The sequence below is a fragment of the Tamandua tetradactyla genome, chromosome 6, assembly GCF_023851605.1.
Source record: "Tamandua tetradactyla isolate mTamTet1 chromosome 6, mTamTet1.pri, whole genome shotgun sequence".
Lineage (NCBI taxonomy): Eukaryota > Metazoa > Chordata > Mammalia > Pilosa > Myrmecophagidae > Tamandua > Tamandua tetradactyla.
This window is the reverse complement of record NC_135332.1, coordinates 41750100-41763654: the sequence shown is the minus strand read 5'-3', so window position 1 is coordinate 41763654 and position 13555 is coordinate 41750100. Positions and strand designations below refer to the sequence as shown.

Here is a 13555-nt window from a genome sequence, read left to right as displayed (position 1 = left end):
AACCATTTGTTGAAGAGTACTTTGAAAACTATTGTGTTTTTATTTCGTTGCTTTGTATATATGTTATACGATACAATAAAAAAGTTAAAAATAAAAAAATTACATTTATAGATAGTTATAAAATAATTAAAATCTTAAATCATAGAAATCATAGGAGTACTCATTCATTTCAATATGTTCAACGTGTGCTCAACACTTCCTAAATGCCAGATATGAATTTAGGTATAGAGGAAGAGTGGGAGTGTAAAAAGAATAATGAGGATACACCACAGCCTAACAGAAGAAACACATAAACAAACAATTATGCAACTGCAACTACAGTAAAGAAGTCGAAATTTTGTTTGAAGTTTTCATAGAAAAAACCTAAAACATTTAAATAAATATACTGCAATACAGGTTCTATGTGTAAAAAATATATTTTTACTCACTGGGTTGAAAGAATGCTATTTATTAGTATTTCCTTTTGTTAACACTATCAAACAGTTGGTAGATTTTCCTTTATTTTAAAATGGAAATTTTGAATCTTTTATCATGGTCTGTTTGCTGATATTACAGGTATCTGTAATGTTAAAAAAATATATATATACTGAGGGAGAAAGTCTAAAAGCCTTCTTAAAACACACTAACCTGTGAATTATTAATGACATGATTAGCCTCCAGTTGGATAGTAAATGTAACACCAAGTTCTGAAGAAAAGGATTTCATTGGCGATAATGTACCAGATGTCAAAACAATTGTGCGAACTTTGTCATTAATATCTGAAAAAGCCTGAAAAGAAAGATCAGATTAATAAAATCATGTTTAAACAGTCAAACACATTCAAATAATTATCACTACTGACCAAAGAGAAAAAATTTTCATTTACTACATAATAATCTTACCACAGCTGGATTTAAGCACCAAAAGTTTAGCACATGAATTGCAATTTTCTGTCGAGACTGTTTCTTATTTTTTAGTAGAGCAAAGAAGCCGTTTTTATCTGAATAATCAGTTTGATTTGTCCAAGTATAAGTTTGTTGAATAGCAACTTTATAATCGTCAGCAAATCTAGATGAAAAGAAATGCATTTAATGCACACATTAATGCCCCAACTATAAACAATATAAAAATAGATCATATTAAACCTAAATTGAGAGTACTGATATCTACCCACTCAAAGGTTACAATCTCCCCATCAAAGACCCCAAAAACTAATTAAATTCAGTAATTCTGGTATAAATTAAGATGCGAACTTGCAGAAAAAGTTCTTAAGTAGAATAAATTCTTAAATTCTAAGTATTAAAAACTAACTTAGATAAAATTTGATCAACTGTCAAAACTGTGAATGTTCTCAAAATATCAAGTAGAAGGTTTTTACAATTATCTGTACTGATATAGTAATGACCTATATTACTAAATATTTTCCTTATTTCAGGAAAATATAAAGACATAAATATTTTTTACAGTTGACATATGGAAATCTTAACCACCTAATGGATATCTTGGTTAGCTTATCCCTTGTGCCTCAGATATTTTTAATGAAAATACTGAACCAGATAATCTCTATAATCCCACCCAATTCAGAACTTCATTAAGAGACTACAAATGCATAGACTTAAACAGAATAAAATATGGCATTCTATACTATATCCTCATTATAATATTTCACTGTTAATCTCATCTGTGAAGAGATGAGGTATCAAAACTCAGGTCAGAGACCTAGCAATCTGTGAAGAAAATTATCTGAAAATACTAGAGTTGGGTAGTAGTATAAGTTAACAAGGAGTAAGGGGGGGGAGCTGAATGCCTTTCATTTTCCACTCTACTAAATAGAAGCTTTAAATAGGAAAGACACTTCCTGACACTGGTAGAAACATATCTAAGCTAACTAAAAAGAAAATTTAAAGTCTTAAATGTGTAAATTTAATACTGAAGGACCACAAATTTAATGCTGAATTAATTCAATGCATTAATTTTATGTTTTCAATACTCATTTTCATTTTTAAAGTCAAATTCCAATTGATCTGAGTCTGTGCCAATAAGGAGTAAATACATCATATCATCTGTACCACTTGCTTATGCTTCTCCTATTTACTCAGCAACAATTATTATGTATTAAAGACATGCTAGAACCCAATTAGATTAATATTTTTAAAACGAAAAACACAAACCAGATATTTTCACTTACCTGCTATTTTGCCTAAAAAGATAGTCAAGCACCATAAAAAGTCCTTTGAGCACTATTTGAGTTGAAGCACTAATAATAGGTATTTCTCTTGCCTCTGCTTTACCATGAATTGGAGAGACTTTTTCTTCTTTTTGAAGGACGGTAGAAAAATGCCCCTTTAAGAAATTATCATATTAAGTACAATCGGGGGAAAAGAGATGGGGAAACTTTTCAAAACTATAATGAAATATGCATTGAAATTTTAGTTCAATATAATTAATAGACAAGGGCCAACAATGTATTTTGGTATCAATATAAGCCAAGCCCTCCTTAGAGTCAAAGACTCTTTAATAATAAGCTAAAACAGTATTTCATTTCTTTTTCAAGCAATTAGAGAATTATTTAGCGACCTTCAAAAGTAATAAACTAAACAAAAATGTACCAAGTGGTTTCTCTAAGGGACTTAAAAGAGTTGAAATTGCCCATAAATACCTGAATTATTTCCAGGGAGTAACTGTGATGCTGAGAACAATCTGATTATATGACAAGCAAACGAAAAGAAAGACTTAAGGAAACACCGCCTGCTAAATACAAAATGTATGCTATCCGGCTGATTACTTTTCACATGGCTCATAAGTTTTTATATGGATGCACATGTGGACCTTATTTAAGACAAATAAGAAAGAAACAGAAAAGTATGCTTCCCCACATTATAAAGGAGAAAACGGAATTTGAAGAAATAATAGAGATTGTTCAGACTCTGATGTCTGACAATAAAATATATTCAATGAAAACGGAATGAGGAAACAGTTAAGATGAGTTAGCCAAATAAAATTTAATATTCAGATGTATTGTGAAATAATGTAAATATATAAAAACAAATTTCAGTGTCCACTGAAAGGACACAAGCAGAAAGATTTTTCAAAAGAAACAAAACGAAAGACAGTATGAACTTCGAAAAACATTCAGTCCTGTATACCATTAATTAAATACATGTATTAACCTGTTCCTTTTTTAAAATCAAGTTCCCTCGGCAATACCTTACATCTAGGTTACTACTCCTCTCCAACACTACCAGAATTGGCAAAACACTGCAATTTACTCTTTCAAAACAAGAGACTCTGAACTACTGAAGGTGAGGCATTATACAGAAAAAAAGGACTAAATGAAATTCTACAGAATGAATTATTCTAAAATTACTACTAGATCCCCTAAAAGTTGGCAGCTGAATTAGGGTAAAGGTAAATATAAAACTAAGCAAATAAAACTACAACAAAAGAAAAGTATTACTCCATAGGAAACATAAAGCTGTATAGGAAACAAAAAGCTGTATTAAAAACATAATCAACTAAGACACATTATATCACGATCATGAGCTATGATGATATATACACATGATAACATATATACCAAATACTGATAAAACTCTGTGGAAGAATGAAGAGTGGAGAAAAGGAAGAAGGAAAAGAGAGAGAGAGAATCGGTATGTGTGCGTCTCTATAGAAGCTAAATCATCACCAGTTTTAACAGGAAGTCAAGAGAGAATAACTAAAATTGAAAACTCAAAAATTGCAGAACCCATGTGTGATTTATTAGAAATAGGTGTGAACACCAGAAGAAACTACTATAAAAGTGCCATTAGGAAGTAAGAATTGGGACTGAGAAAGAGTAGGGCAGAAGAACGCTTTTCTCATTAAAACTGACTCTTTAAATTATGTGGGTGTTTATCATGTTAGTAAAATTAATGTTTTGAAACATCAATAATCACAATTACAAATGAAAACTAGAATTAGGAAAATTTATTTAACTTAATAAAATATGTATAAAAAACTTCTAGCACCCATGAAAATGTGACAAAATATTTGCATATCAAAGCATATATCTGACAAGGGATTTATTTTCAGAGTATATTTAGAACTCTTAAACTCCACAAAAACATATAACCCAATTTAAAACTGAAGCTCCCCCAAAATAAATAAAATAAAATAAAATAAAAACAAAAAACAGGTGACGCCCCTTTGGAAAATAGCTCGTCATTTTCTCAAAAAAGTTATCATATGATCCAGTAATTACATTTCTAAGTATATACTCAAGAGAACTGAAAACATAGGGCTCATGCAAAAAACTGTAGATGAATGGTCACAGCTGCACTGTTCATCAATTATTCATCACAGCCAAAGTAGAAACAACCCAAATATCCATGAACTGATAAATGTATAAACAAAATGTGGTATATTTATTCAATGGAATATTACTTGGCAATAAAAAAGGAGTGAAGTAATGATTAGAGCAGAAATAAATGAAATTGAGAACATGAAAATAATCGAGAAAATCAACAAAACCAGAAGTTGGATCTATGAGAAAATCACTAAGATTGATGGACCCTTAGCAAGTGTTCTAGTTTGCTAGCTGCCGGAATACAATATACTAGAAACAGAATGGCTTTTAAAAACGGGAATTTAATAAGTTGCTAGTTTACAGTTCTAAGGCTGAGAAAATGTCCCAATTAAAACCAGTCTATTGAAATGTTCAATCAAAGGCATCCAGAGAAAGATACCTTGGTTCAAGAGGGCCAATGAAGTTCAGGGTTTCTCTCTCAAATGAGAAGGCACATGGCGAACAGGGTCAGGGTTTCTCTCTCATCTGGAAAGGCATGTGGCAAACATGGCATCATCTGCTAGCTTTCTCTCCTGGCTTCGCTTCACGAAGCTCCCCAGGAGGTATTTTCCTTCTTCAATTCCAAAGGTCGCTGGCTGGTGGACTCTGCTTCTCGTGACTACGTCATTCTGCTCCGCTTTCTCTGAATCGCTCATTCTCCAAAATGTTTCCTCTTTTATAGGACTTCAGAAACTAATCAAGACCCACCCACATGGGTGGAGACACGCCTCTACCTAATCCAGTATAACAACCACTCTTGATTACATCCCATCTCCAGGAAGATGATCTAACTACAGTTTCAAACATATAATACTGAATAGGGATTAGAAGAAACGGCTGCCTTTACAGATTAAAGGATTAAAACATGACTTTTCTAGGTACATATATCATTTCAAACCAGCACAATATATATGCAAAGCTAAATAAATGGAGAACTCTATTTCATTCATGAATGGGAAAGCTCCACATTGTAAATATATCAATTCTCTACAAACTAATCCATAAATTCAATGGAATTGCAATGAAAACTCCAACAGAATTTTTCATGGAAACCTACCATGTAATTCTAAAATTTAAATGGGAGAGTAAGGCCAAGAATAGTCAAGATAATTACAAAGGAAAGAACAAGGTGAGGAGATATGCTCTTCCAGAGATAAGCATTTTTCTAAAGTGATAGTAATTAACAAATAAGACAGTTTAGTACTGGCACAAGGATAAACAGATCCATGTAACAGAATATAGTCTAGAAATAAATCCACACATATGAAAACTAGATAGTGGCAGAGGTGGCTTATGAATGAGAGAAAATGGATGGAATATTTAGTATGCAGTGCTAGGATAATTCATTATCAATATAAATTAAAAAACTGGATTCTTTACCTCACAACACAATAAAAATAAATCCCAGGCCGAATGAAAATCTTTATTGACATTAAATATTTTTAAATTTTTAGAAGAAAATATAGCCCCGGGAAAGGAAAGACTGCTTAAACTAAACTCAAAAACCACAATCCATAAAGAAAAAAAAACGGATAACTTTTAATGCACTAAAATTAAAACCTTTAAAAAATCATAAATAAGCAAACAAGCCATAGACATAAAAATGTACAAGCAATGAAATAACTGACCAAGTATTAGTACGTAGAATATATAAAGGAAATAATCAGAAATAGGTAAAAAGGTGTACTCTCAAGGATGTTCACATCAGAATTGCTTATTATATTGGGAAAACTGGCAAAAACTTAAATTTAAAACATTTGATTAATCAAATAAATTAGAGTATGTGCACTCACAAAAATACTACAATGCAATTAAAATATATGAAAGAATATTTACAAAACAGGAAAGTATTCATAATATATTGTTAACGGAAAAGAGGCTACAAATAAACATATATCATATAAGAAATAAACTTAGAAGTAAATAAATACATCAAAGGCATTAGTAAACATAAATCAGTGTTAATAATGATTGGCTTTAGGTTTATGAGTCATTTCTTTTCTGCCTTTTGGTGTTTTTCAAGTTTTTTCCTTTGAACATAAATTTAATTTGTACATTTTTTATGAGGTAGAATATATATAGTAGAATGCAATAATTGTTAAGTGCACAACTCGCTAAACATACATAAACAAATGCACACTTACATACAGACACACCCATCTCCCCACCCCCACCACGTAATTAACATACAATCAAGATAAAGAATATTCTAAGAATCCTATATGGTTCTCTTGTGCCCCTTCCCAGTTCAAACTGTCCCTACCCCCAGTGGTAACCAATATTCAGAATTCTATCATCAAACTATGCTTGTCTGTTCTTGAACTTCATAAACGGGAAACTCTTTTGTGTCTGGTTTCTTTCACTCAACATTATGTATATAAGATTCTTCCATATTGTTACAGTGGTAAATAGTTTATTCTTTTTTTTTGCTGTGTAATATTCCACACTATGAATACACAATTTATCCATTTCATCAACGCGTTGATATCTTTTCATACTCTTTTCTGAAAAGATGTTATAATATGGAAAAATATATTTGATACCACAAAAATACAGGGCAGGGCGGGCCATGGTGGCTCAGCAGGCAAGAATGCTTGCCTGCCATGCCAGAGGACCCAGGTTCGATTCCCGGTGCCTGCTCATGTTTAAAAAAAAAAAAAAAGCATAAAAATACAGGGCAAAGCTTATAAGTATAATCTAATTAAAAATCATTTTTTAATACTCACATGCCCAAAATGCTAGTATTTTGGACCAAAATCACTGAAAATATGATGAGAGCTGTGAAACCTCTACCCAGAAAAATGTAAAAAAGTAGATACTCATAAAATTTTGTATAAAATTTCATAAGGTCTCCCAAAGCCCACCTATGATCTTTATCCATGAAACTCAGATTTATAATCTCTAAATTAAGGTAAACAAAATACAAACGTCATCTCTTGTTTTCAAAATTTTAACATAATATTACTTTTGTAACTGACAAAATAAATTTACCAACTAAAGTACTGATTTCTCTTAACTCTGAAAGAAGCAATTAATCTCTTTAAGCATTATTTCTTTAAAACCAATAGTGCTATATGTTTTATCCATGTCATCATTTAGAGATTAACAAAAATAATTCCTACACTTTTTTAGTCTGGATTAATTTATACACTTTTAAAATCACTTCAAAATAACTTAAAGGAATTTCACATGTGGAAAAAGAAAACTTACCTGTAAAATGGGAAAAGTAGCAGTGGTGATACCCATTTTGTGCAAATGAAAGAGCATTTCATTTCCACTCCATATTTTACAGGATGATTCATAATCCCTTTCTACAAGATGTTCAGTGTTTGCTTCTAACCAACTAAAAAACAAAATAAAACAATTTTATCAAGCAGTATCATCCTTACATGCACTATTTAATAAAGACATACAGAATTGTCATTATTCTCACATATTGCTCTGTATTCCTTAAAGCTTTTAGAATATTCAGTATCTATTATAAAGACACCTTTTTTAAAAAAAAAAGCATTCATGTTTCATATTGTAAAATATTTATACAGCAAAAAAGGTCAACTTTTATTCAGAAGGGAGAAACATACATGTGACTTTACAACTGTGTTTTGTGGACTCACACTCTTTAACGCAATGAAAGTATCCCCAAAATAATAATTGCCATCTGATATTCAGGTTAATGGGTTTATCTCAGAAGCATATAAAAGAGAATACTAAACAACCTAATGAAGAAATTAAAATATTATATATTAACATAAAAAAATTAGAAAAACAAAAATGCATTCATACAAACACACATACAGTCAATTAAGTGTTCGTGTGTCAACTTTATGAGAGACACTGTTCTGGGGATGGTGAAAATATATAATAAAATACAGACAATCCCTATTCTAATGGAAATTACATTCTATAAAATTAGAGAAAGAAAGAAATATAGAAATAAATAAATAAGAAACCATCACGTTTCTTGAAAACAAAATAGGTTAATATACTCTAGTTGCTACTTTAATTTGAATGTCAATGATACCTCCTGAGGTGACATTTATTCATACTAACAATTAAATGCAAAAATAGCCAATCATGTGAGAACCAGGAAAAAGAGCATTCCATACAGAAGGAACAGTTAGTACAAAGATCCTGAAGTGGTTAACAAAGTCTGTTTGTTTGAGGACCTGAAAGAAAGCCAAATGTAATAATAGTATGAAGGGCAAAAAGAAATCATTATTCTCTTATTGCTATATGTACAATGTTAGAGTGACAAGCAGGAACCACATCATATAGAGCCAGGATAAGAAATGTGGATTCTAGTCAAAGTGCAATGGGAAAGTTTTAAATGGGTATCACAGTTTGCCAGAGCTGCTATAACAAAGTACCACAGACTAGTTGGTGTAAATTCAGGGTCTCCAGTTTTGGAAGCTAGAAGTCCAAAATTAAGGTGTCAGCAGAGCCATGCCTTCTCTGAAATCTGTGGCATTTTGGTGGTGGTTCAGAGGAATTCCATAACTTAATCTCTACCTTCACCTCTATCACATGCCTGTCTCTCTTCCCATCTGTCTCCTAATCATTTGTCGAAATTTCTTCTGATTATAAGGACTTTAGTCATATTGGATTAAGGGCTACCCTGATTCAGCTTGGTCCACACCTGAACTAATAACATCTTCATAGATCCTATTATAAATGGGCTCACATCCACAGGACTGGGGTTAGGACTAGAATGTGTCTTTGTGAGGAGCATGATTCAATCCATAACAATGGGGGATTCTAATAAAGGGAGAGACAATCTATTTTAAGTTTGTAAAAGATGATTCCAACTTCTAAGCCAGAATGGATTGTAGCAGAATGGAAAGAGTGAAATAGGAATACCTATTCTACATGAGAGACAATTCCAGGATAGATATGGGAATTGAAATAAACTGATGGGCTTGGGAAATACTGAGCAGGTGATAGCTCTAAGACTGATGAATTGAATGAGGTGAGATAGTAAACAGATTTTTTTCTTTGAGCAATTGGTATCTTCTGCTTAAATGGTCAAGTGTGGGGAAAACAATAGATAGGGAAAGAGGAGTTGTGTTTTGAATGTAAATTCGAAATGTCTATTTAATATCAAAACAGAGATATAAAGTAGATAGGTAGGTATAAATGTAATGGCAATCCAGGGGGAGGTTGAAGCTAGTTTAGAGATTTGAGTCTTGCCAGTACGGCAGATTATATTCTAGGCTATCGTACTGGATTATGTAATTTAGGTAAATTGCAGAGCTATAGAAGAAATGAGGTCCCAGGACCAAGTTCTGAGGGACTCATATATTTAGATATTAAACAGGAGAAGAACAATTAAAAGAAATTGAGATTGCAAAGAGATGGAAACAGCCAAAATGTCCATCAACATATGAGTGACTAAACAATCTGTGGTATACACATACGATGGACTATTATGTAGCCGTAAGACAGAATAAATTTATGAAGTATGTAAGAACATGGATGGACCTAAGGACATTATGCTGAGTGAGATTAGACAGAAACAAAAGGACAAATACTGTATGGTCTCACTGATATGAACTGACATTAGTGAATAAACTTGGAAAATTTCATTGGTAACAGAGACCATCAGGAAATAGAAATAGGGTAAGATGGGTAATTGGAGCTGAAGGGATAAAGACTGTACAAAAGGACTGAATGTAAAAACTCAGAAATGGACAGCCAATACTACCTAACTATAATACAATTATGTTAAAACATTGAATGAAGTGAATGTGAGAATGATAGAGGGAGGAGGGCTGGGGGCACAAATGAAATCAGAAAGAAAGATGATAAAGACTGAGATGGTATAATCTAGGAATGCCTAGAGTGTATTATGATGGTGACTAAATGTACAAATTTAAAAAATGTTTTTGCATGAGGAAGAACAAAGGAATGTCATTATTGCAGGGTGCTGAAAATAGATGGTAATTAATATTTTAAAATTTTACCTTATGTGTGAGACTAAAGCAAAAAATATTTATTTGGTACAAAATTTATATTTTGACCAGTGCATTTCCTAATATATGTAGATAGCTTAACTGAACACCATAAGTACATGGAAACTTGAGTAGGACAGGAGATTTTGTTGGTTTGTCCAGAGTGATGCCCCAATAAATCCCAGAGTGATTTGAACAGTAAATAAAAATGTATTTGCAAAGTCCCCTTTGGGGAATGATGAGAAAGGGGGAAATTCAACTTCCTCAAGTTGAATTTTTGATATTCTTACAAGTAGTGTGAACAGTCAAAGCTATCGGCTGAGCCCTCAATCTTAGGATTTGTTCATATGAAACTGAACCCCACAAAGGATAGGCCAAGCCTACTTAAAATTAGGCCTAAGAGTCACCCTCAAGAGAACCTCTTTTGTTGCTCAGATGTGGCCTCTCTCTCCAGCCAGCACAACAAGCAAACTCAGGTGGCCTCCCCCTGTCTACATAGACAGGACTCCCAGGGGTGTGGACCTTCCTGGCAACATGGGACAGAGATCCTGGAATGAGCTGAGACTCAGCATCAATGGATTGAGAAAAACCCTAGAATGAGCTGGGATTCAGCATCAAGGGATTGAGAAAACCTTCTCGACCAAAAGGGGGAAGAGTGAAATGAGATAAATAAAGTGTCAATGGCTGAGAGATTCCAAACAGAGTTGAAAGGTTATCCTGGAGGTTATTATCACACATTAAACAGATATTACCTTGTTAGTCAAGATGTAGCGGAAAGGCTGGAGGGAACTGCCTGAAAATGTGGAGCTGTGTTCCACCAGCCATGTTTCTTGAAGATAATTGTATAATGATATAGCTTTCACAATGTGACTGTGTGATTGTGAAAACTTATCAACAGATGAGTAAAACATATGGAATAAAGATGAATAATAGGGGAAACAAATGTTAAAATAAATTTAGAGTGAAATGCTGGTGATTGGTGAAGGGGAGAGGAGGGGGTATTGGTATGTATGAATTTTTTTCTGTTTTCTTTTTATTTCTTTTTCTGAATAGATGCAAATGTTCCAAGAAATGATCATGATGATGAATACGCAACTATATGATGATATTGTGAATTACTGATTATATATGTAGAACAGATTGATCAAAAGTTAAGAATGCGTGCGTTTGTTTGGTGCTTTATGGTATTTTAAAAAATTAATTCATTCATAAAAAAAAGAAATTGAGAAAGAACTGCCTATGAAGGGAGAAGAAAATCAGAAGATGTCATGGTGCCAAGACAAAACTGCTTTTCAAGGAGGTAGTAGTCAACAATGTCCAGCACTGTTAAGAAGCTAAATAAGAACAGAAAAATAACCTTTCAAGTTGGCAAAATAGAGATCGGTAAAACAGTTTTGGTAAAAATTGTACAGAAAGTAGCACTGTTGGGATGGATGAGGAAAGAACATGAACTGAGAAAATAGAATTAGTAACTATAGGCAACTCTTTCAACAAATTTTGCTGTGAATAAAAATGTCAAACTTCTACATGGCAAAAATACATAAAGAAAGACAAGACAGATGGCAAATAAAAAGTATTTGCAATTCTTATCATTAGGCAGAGCTTTCACAAATCAAAAAGAATCACAATAACAACAAAAAAAGAGCAGATATATAAACAGACAGTTGACAGAAAAAGAAATACAATCGTTCTTAAAAATGTTTAATTTCACTCATGTTAAGAGAAATATAAATGAAAACCACACTGGGATACTACTTTTCACACACCAAGACAGAAAAAAATTATTTTCATATTCCCACATATCACTATCAAATTACAAATACATCCATGCTTTGACCCGCAAAATCCACAATAAATGAAAGTCACAATCTAGAACTGAAAAAATACGTTAGGTAAAACCATGGTTAGTTTATATTCAACACAATGTCCTATACATATTCTAAGAGACTGTTAAATTTTCCTGCTAAATTAGGAATAAGATTTACAATTATCAATAAAAAATTTTATTCGGTTCATTATATTGGTTAAACAAGACAAAAGATAGGATTGGCCTTTTTAGAAATTTTTAACTACCAAAGAAAAACCCTTTGCCCAAGTAGCATGGTTAATCGAAGTTTACTGACTTTAAAATACTAAAACATAATAAAGCATGTTTAATACAAAGGCATCACAAATGACACTTATGCACAAATATTCTTACTTAATGAGGCTATAGCACACAGCTCGCAAGGGTTCGTGGTTTTTCTTCCTAATATTACTGTTGACCATAATATCTAGTTCATCCCGAGCAAACCGAAGCTGAACTTCTGTTACACTGTAGCTTGCTGATTCCCGAGCACAATCCTCAATATTATGAGCTTCATCTAAAATAACAACCTGTTCTTTCAGATTGATATCCATCTGGAAGATAAAAGAATTTTTCTGTAAAACATTTAGCAAAACAGACTGCCTAATTTAACAGCAGTAGGTAAGCTATTCCACTTTTTAAAAAAAATCACACTGCAGTCCAAAATTAACATTGCAAATGCAAATATATAGTAACTGATTTTAGGTCTTCAATAAAACTTCTGAAGAATTAAGGCCAATCAAATAATATTGGCTCTATATTACAGAGTTCGCTATATTTTACTCTCAAAATACTTTTCAAACCCATCAGCCAAAACACGTGTTAAGCAAACCAGAGTCAAGGTACTGCTGACTATACAGAAGTATAAAAATCACTCTATGAAGGAGTCTCCAACATAATTTTAAAAGCACAGTATAAACTTCTAAAACTAAAATAACAATATACACGTTGAAAATGCTCAAAATATTAATGTAATGTAGTATATGTTTGTTTCATTTTAGCCTATCCTACAACCCATCTTTTTGAAAATTGCTCTTCCCCAATTCCCAAGTGATGATGGTAAAGCCGTTAATCTGTTAATAAAGGGACCTTGCTACTTTCACAACAGGGTATGTTCTTTAATCCAGACTTGTTGGTAAAATTAAGTATTTTATCCCTTGCGGTCACAGGAACTAGTTCAGGAATGTATATGTGATCCAAGCTAGGTCAATCCAAGTAATTTGGGGGGACTAATATGGGATCATGTTCTTTTCTCCAGGTTAGTTAGCTGCTCATATTGTCTTTATTCCCACATGGTAAAAACCTGCCTGAGAATAAACCATCACAATGAAAAGAGAGTAAAGTATCTTTTCTCAAGCTTCTTAAAATTGGGTTTGTGTTACTTGGGATTGAAAGAGTCCTGACTAATAGAACAAGGAAATGTCACAAAGAATTTACTAATCAGTTATTTTGAGGAAG

General features: G+C 32.5%; 1 protein-coding gene across 1 annotated transcript in view; it reads right to left on the bottom strand.

Annotated features, from left to right (window-relative positions):
* Positions 1–13555, bottom strand: part of BRIP1 (BRCA1 interacting DNA helicase 1) — a 407553-nt gene that overhangs the window by 208225 nt on the left and 185773 nt on the right. The window contains 5 exon segments of the mRNA XM_077165000.1: positions 628–768; positions 882–1047; positions 2168–2322; positions 7514–7646; positions 12452–12651. Coding sequence (XP_077021115.1) covers positions 628–768; positions 882–1047; positions 2168–2322; positions 7514–7646; positions 12452–12651 — 795 coding nt within the window.